Source organism: Sinocyclocheilus rhinocerous, unplaced genomic scaffold (assembly GCF_001515625.1).
Source record: "Sinocyclocheilus rhinocerous isolate Xijiao unplaced genomic scaffold, SAMN03320098_v1.1 scaffold1470, whole genome shotgun sequence".
In the NCBI taxonomy this organism is placed as follows: Eukaryota; Metazoa; Chordata; class Actinopteri; order Cypriniformes; family Cyprinidae; genus Sinocyclocheilus; species Sinocyclocheilus rhinocerous.
The window spans coordinates 868,057-875,317 of record NW_015652166.1 but is presented as its reverse complement, the minus strand read 5'-3'; the positions used below and the strand labels follow the sequence as shown (position 1 = coordinate 875,317).

Below are 7,261 nucleotides of genomic sequence, written 5' to 3'. Positions count from 1 at the left end.
AAGGTTTCAACAATTCTTTAATTGCTTTTTATTTACATTAGTTAGCCTAGTAGTTGTTTTTGCTGTGCTACCAAAATTGCTATTGAGAACATTTAAATTTCACTAGTATATAAAATAATTGTAATTTCAATATTGACAAAAACAAAAAAATTATATATATATATATATATATAATTTATTTATTGCTATAATAGAGCTGCCATAATTGACATCGTGATAACTATAGCAATGAACTGGACAAACAAATACATCAAAATAGATAATTTTTTGGAGTGTAAATGCAAAAGCCATATGTAAAAAAATAAAAGAAAAATCTGAAAATTATTTGAAGGCTACCAGCCATTTTAAACATCTATTTACTTTAGCATTAACATAACTCATTTAATTGCATACTGTTTTTTTTTTGTATTATTTTTATTTTCAAATAGTAACATTTTTCCATCAGTTTTTGCTATGGTACCCAGCTTGGCACTAGTAACTGTGAAATTTTGTTTGGTACCCGACTACTGAAAACGTAGTATCGTATCAGTAGTTAAGAGTTTTGATTTGCTCTTTTACTATAGTATTCCCATACTTGAGTTAATTCAGTTTTGATGACTTTATCACTCCAGAATAGCAATAAAGAATAAGTTGGTGCAAACTAGGGGTGTAATGGTACACAAACATGACGGTTCGGTACATACCTCAGTTTTGATGTCACGGTTCAGTATGGCTTCGGTACAGCAGGAGTTAAAAATACTAAACAAATTTCTTTTTTTAATTAAACTATGTTTTACTGAACAAATTGCTCTTTCTTTAAATAAATTCAATTAGAATTAAAATTCTTTAAATCTACCTTATAAAAAAAAATCTACCTCTGCTCTTAACTATAGGGAGCCCTTTTACATTAGCTACTATAAGGTTACAATTAACAACAGAGCCCAAACTTAAATTTGATTACTATATTATTTATTTTTAACTATAATAATCAACACTCAAATTAAAAAAAAAATAAATAAAAATAAAAAATTGTACGCAAACACGTAAATTGCACTCAATACAGTTTTTAAATTTACTTCTAAATTATACAATTTCTATTTGTTGTTGAAATAGGCTAATCATTTACACAGTGACTCTGACATAACATGTTTCATAAAATATATATATTTTTTAAATATAGGCTACATGAAATAATTGAGACATCACTAACAGGTAAAGTAAAATAGAATGAGTATATAATCTAATATTTTGCGAAATGCTCTTCTCTAGACTTCATTTCTCTGGTGAACGGACGAGCTGTAGACACTGATGACTTGCCTGAGGTAATTGAAATGCTACGTGACATTTTGTTCACAAGCCGTTTTAATCGCATCTTTCCGCGACTGAAACACTGATTGTGCGACTACATGAGGCATGAGATGTTCATTCATGTTTATTTCACATCTTCGGTACGAATACGTGTACCGTTACACCCCTAGTGCAAACTAGCAGAGCAGACACGTACCTCCAGTTCAGTCTCTTCCTCTGGAAGTCCCAGAAGACCCTTCAGCTCCTCGTCGTCCCCGGTTTTACTGTCCCCGACGCCGGAGCCCGGCTGACTCTGAGGTTTCTCCCGAATGGTGTAAACACGCGTGGATGCGCCAAACGACATGGTGGAGTCGATGGGAACCTGCTGGGGCTTGTGGGGCTCCAGGCGAATGTGTCCCAGGAACGTACCATGTGCTACAGTAAGACAACATACCTGTTGGTTTACCTGTCGTCTCTTATCTGTATGATGTGCATGATTGTCATTGGTCTGATGCACTTACTGCTGTTGAGGTCGATGAGAAACACTCTTTTCAAATGCCTGTGGTAGACGAGAGCCGCATGCACGCGAGAGCACGACTGATGGTCGATGGTGAAGTCACAGATGTCTAGGTTCCTCCCGAACAAATAATACTTCTTTTCATCAATGATCAGTTTCTGCAGAGAGAGCATCTCAGTAGGCTGTCTGCAGTCAACAAAACTACTTTAACAACACACACACAATCACATACAAGCGGGGCGTTGTGAGCGTACAGAAAATGGGATAGTAGAAATAAGTTGATGATTTAATAATCTTATCTTTTAGGGTTGCATCCAAGGAAAGGAAAAATAACTTGATCCAATTCTATTTGGCGTGAGCCTGAGCCTACTGATGAAAACACTTGTATTTTGCATTTTCCCCCCCATTTATTTACATTCAGTTTGTCACACATAAATAGTGCAGAAATTATTTGAATAGTCTAAAATCTGAAGCAAAATTATAGCAAGATATTACAGGATTTTTTTTTTTTTTTTACTGTACAATAGAGAATTTTGGGGCTTTTTGGGTTTTATAACAATATCTTCCAGACTAGTGGAAAGAAAACATCCAAAATACACATGTAAAGTTATACAAAGTGAAATTTGGATTTCTCTTTTACAATGGCAACAGAATGAAGCATGCAATAAAATTAAAGAATTCTGAACCTAGCTTGATCTAATGTTCAAATTTCTGTGCTGGAAATGTATGCAAATTATTTTTTTAATTAAGTAATGCCTCATTTTGTGTATTTAAAGGTCTCCGAAAACTACTAATACAAAATGTATCGTCTTAAATGTCCTCCTGTGATTAATCCACTGGGAAAATTAGTGATATCTATTAGCGAAACATTTTACCCTGTTCAGCTGTAGTGTCTGGCATTAAATGTTCTCAGGTGCCACTTTGGATGGCACTCTATATATACCACAAGCTAAGTAACCATAATATAAAATGACTCATAGCATGGCAACAGTATTTTTGTGATACGGCCCATGCATGCAAAAATACTTTCTTAAAGGGGTCATATGATGCGATTTCAAGTTTTCCTTTCTCTTTGGAGTGTTACAAGCTCTTGGTGCATAAAGAAGATCTGTAAAGTTGCAAAGACTAAAGTCTGAAATCCAAAGAGATATTCTTTATAAAAGTTAAGAGTCAGCCACGCCCCCCTAAAAGGGCTTTGTTAAAAACGACGTGTTTGAGAGAGGCGGGGCATAGAGGACCTACAATAATGTACAGTATTTGAAAAATAATGTGTTTTTTGAACATTAAAGCATGTCAACATATTCTGTTACACCAAATACACAAAATAATGATATTTAAAATAGCATCATATGACCCCTTTAATGTGCCCTAGAGTTATAACAGCTGAGGGAGCGACTCCCCTCTCAGAGCTTAAATCTCAGGGTCTTGTGTTTCTGTAGCACCGTTTGGACCTGACAGCCACCATCATGCATGCATCAGTGTGAGAAAACTCAACTGAGCCGCAGGCAGACAGGTCAGTATCTGGTGCATCCCGGTCACAGTTTGAACAAGCGGTCAATCACAGGAATGACTGACCCACTAAATAAATATATAAACCCATATTAATTTTCTTATTTGTTTTTTGTGCTTTTTAATCTTGGAGTTGTGGTTCCTGACTTTGCATAGAAAAGAGCTGCTTTAAGATTCCTTAAAAACTCTGGAAAACAATAACAGCATAGAGGTTTGGAACAACACCAGAGGGAAAAATTATTAGCAGATATTCTTAAAACTCAATGTAATACCTCAACAAGTTTGTCTCCTTTCACCACGTCCAAATGCAGTCCTGCTGGAGGCTTCCCTGCCCTGAGATAAAACCAAGACATGAATGAACTCATGAAATCATCTACCAACGTGCATTTACTAAAAACATGGTCAGAAATAAAGCACATAGCATCTGAGGTGTTCTCTGTAAACATCTACTCCGATTAAATGAACACAATATACACTTATACACAAAATAATGCAGTTTGTAAAACAAGCTCGAGTTCCAAAGTGTGGCGGTAGATCTGCTAAAGAGCACGACAGCTAACAGTTAGCTGTAAGATTGATTGTTGTTTTTATGCTGGATACAATAAAGCCTTATTCACGCACTAAATCCAGCAAGTACTCCAGTGTTTTTTTACCATGATGGACAGTCGAAAGGTGGGTTATTTTCTGTAGTATCTGTTGCCATTGTCACACATTCCCCCCTGCTACAAGCACGCCGAGCATCTTGGGTAATCTACTCAAACTGAACGTCTTCCGGTTCATAAATATTAAAAAAGTAACGCGACGTTCCTTTAAAACTCGCGATTGATTGGCTTAAAAGCAGACGTGAGTAAGTGGGCGTCACTCAACTGGCGAATTAGCGAATCACTCGGTAGTGAATGACGGACGCGAGGGAACGCCCCTTTAGGAAGACTAACCAATAGCAGTGTTGCGCAATTAATATTAATGAGCTTAGCCGTCGCCATATAAGGACTTGTAACTTCGCCTTCCGGGAGACGGTTGTTTATAGGAAGGATGACAACACAAATGAAACGGCATAAATATTAATTATTAACGCAGTTATTGTATATTGAAACAAAAAGTACATGTATAATAATTGACACTGAATTGAAATGTATCTGTTTAAATAAATAAATAAACATGCAAATAAAAGGTTTGTGTGCAGCGTTGGTGGGTCTGGGTGAGTTCCTCTGAGACTTCCTCTCTGGACTAACTTATAGTTTTAGTGTGCGCACACAGAAGAGCAGCTCAGTGTGTGGCTGTCTGTCGTCTGTGAGAGATGGGAGACCTCCAGTCTCTGCGAGTCTTCATCAACTGTCTGGATCAACAGTCTCTACCCCGCATCCTGCAGATCTGCTCTGGGGTTTATTTCCAGGGTAGGTTTATATGAGTTTACTCTCTCTCTCTTTCTGCATATTCTGTATGAGACTTTCTCAAGGCATAAAAACACAAAACAAGAAGCAAGAGAATACTGTTCCTCACCCAAAGTTTTTTTTTGTTTTTTGTGTTCCACTATGTCCATACATTTATTTTGCCTTGTGATTGTTAATAATTCTCCTAGTTTTGTGTATCTTTTGTAAAATGAGGAACACAACTTTGATTTTAGTCCCAGAGATGTACAATGATGTAAAAGTAATGGAATTTTGAAGTTGAACTCTTATTAGTTCTTTAACTCTTTCTGCATATTCTGTATGAGACTTTCTCAAGGCATAAAAACACAAAACAAGAAGCAAGAGAATACTGTTCCTCACCCCAAATTTTTTTTGTTTTTTGTGTTCCACTATGTCCATACATTTATTTTACCTTGTGATTGTTAATAATTCTCCCAGTTTTGTGTATCTTTTGTAAAATGAGGAACACAACTTTGATTTTAGTCCCAGAGATGTACAATGATGTAAAAGTAATGGAATTTTGAAGTTGAACTCTTATTAGTTCTTTAATGGAGCCATTGAATAGGCATGCACTTTTTTTTTAGAAATGTGGTTTGCCCAGTATATGATGCTGTTTCTGTTTAGTTTAGATTTGACCCATTTTTACATTTGAGTGAAAAACTAAAATAAACAATGCGCATATGAAACCTGAATGCACATTGTCATATTTTATGCCTGGGATCTCTGAAACCCCAAACCGAAGTAAAGTAACATTTCCCAAGCGTGCCACAGAGTTAAAATGACTTTTTTCAGCGTAACGCCTTTGTGTTATTGAAACGGCTGTGGGGTCTCTCCGACCCCAAACAGGACATGAGGTTTAAGATCTTTGTTTTTTCATTGTCAGTGTGGTTTACGCTGTGCATCTTCAGTACAATGTGAGACCGAATGAGCAGTCGAGTTTAGTCTCATCTGTGTTGTATAGCCTACACTTTCCCCATGCTGAACACAACAAACCTGCGACCATTGAGAACCACTGCTTGAAATAAAGAGGATGATTGAAGTACAATATTGAAGTAAAATAAAACAAAGGCTGCTAACTATAATAAGAACTATGCCTCATCACAGAGGAAGATCATATCATATTCGGTCTAATTTTCAAATTGTTTTTCTTAAAACAATATCTCAGGACATCTTTTAGTGGGGTTTCGGAGCATTCATATCTACTGTAGAGGAGGCTGGACATGCTTATCAGGCATTTTAGGTAGACATAAGTGATTAGGGAAATAAATTAGCAATATTTCCATGAAATATGAGATTTTATATGAAAATGTTGCTAGGGTATTACTCTTGTTTTTTTCATTACACATTGCCTAAAGAACACATTAATATGCAAATTAGAGACTTTAACCAGATACACTGTTGGTTGTTTTGACCCAGCGGTTGGGGTTGTTTTGACCCAGCGGTTGGGTTTGTCCCTTTTTAACCCAGCGCTGGGTTATATTTAACCCAGCATTTTTTAGAGTGTAATAGCAAAACCCATGTTTGGCCATGTTTACCCTCATATTGTGTAAAGTAAAATAGTATATCAAATCATTCTCTAATATCTTTCATACCATGGTTGAGAATCTTCGTACAAATCTTTGTGTAAAGTTTGGTTCAGGTGCAAGTGTCCTGGAGCTGTCGAAGTCCTGAAAATCTGATTTCTATTAAACGCCTATTAAATGCAGGCACTAGTATGCATACAAAATGCAAAATACAAATGTTCTCTATCTTTTTCCAACATTTTTCTTATGTCTGTTTTTCAGAGGACAAATTATAGAAAAATAAATTGGCTGGAAACTAAATTTACTGGTACTGAATATAACATTTTTTTCTTATCCTCCAAACAATGTAAAGATTGTGGTTACTGACTTTGCATAGAAAAGAGCTGTTTTAAGATTCCTTAAAAACTTTGTGGAAAACATTAACAGCATAGAGGTTTGGAACAACACGATGTAAAAAAAAAAAAAAAAGGAAATTTACAACTTTTCTTTTATTGTTCTCAGGAGGCTATGGCATGTTTGACTTTGCGATCAAAGTCCATCTTAACATTTTACAGGAAATTCCTATAAAACGAACCCATGAAGTTATGCAAATAGGGCATGATGATGTGTTATTGTTTTCAGGTTCCATTTATGAGCTTTCCGGGAGTGAAGTGTGTTTATCTACTGGAGATTTGGTGAAGGTCATTGGTTTAGAGCTTCTGTCTGTGTCTTGTGAGGAGGTTGACACTGGAGCTTCATTTGAATTGCCTACTGGATATTCAGGTGAGCCGCTAAACAACAGCAAGGTGTTTCCAAGTAAATTAATATAAACTAGAGTTGAGTATTTGGACCTAGTGAAACCGCTTCTTGTGTTATTTAACATATGTTTACATTACTGAGTAAATAACAGCCCATTTGATTACAAGTAAACTGGGACAGGATTCACATAGATTTAGCTGTATTTTCCATTTAAAGAATTGTTGAAAATAATCTACTGGCAAAATGTGTTATTGATGTGTTTTAACGTCACCAAATGGAATTCCAAAGAAATAAAGATT

General features: G+C 35.9%; 2 protein-coding genes across 2 annotated transcripts in view; one reads left to right on the top strand and one right to left on the bottom strand.

Moving 5' to 3' along the window:
* LOC107713931 (nuclear inhibitor of protein phosphatase 1-like) overlaps positions 1-4,082 on the bottom strand; it is an 8,311-nt gene extending 4,229 nt beyond the window's left edge. Inside the window, exons 1-4 of the mRNA XM_016519599.1 lie at positions 3,946-4,082; positions 3,565-3,625; positions 1,788-1,941; positions 1,484-1,701 (exon numbers count right to left, since the gene is read on the bottom strand). Coding sequence (XP_016375085.1) covers positions 1,484-1,701; positions 1,788-1,941; positions 3,565-3,625; positions 3,946-3,995 — 483 coding nt within the window. The 5' untranslated portion in view covers positions 3,996-4,082. The remainder of the gene's footprint in view (positions 1-1,483; positions 1,702-1,787; positions 1,942-3,564; positions 3,626-3,945) is intronic.
* A 404-nt stretch (positions 4,083-4,486) lies between these two features.
* The window catches only part of LOC107713929 (protein THEMIS2-like), an 8,730-nt gene continuing 5,955 nt past the window's right edge, over positions 4,487-7,261 (top strand). The window contains exons 1-2 of the mRNA XM_016519596.1: positions 4,487-4,686; positions 6,846-6,986. Of these exons, the coding sequence (XP_016375082.1) occupies positions 4,590-4,686; positions 6,846-6,986 (238 nt within the window). The 5' untranslated portion in view covers positions 4,487-4,589. The remainder of the gene's footprint in view (positions 4,687-6,845; positions 6,987-7,261) is intronic.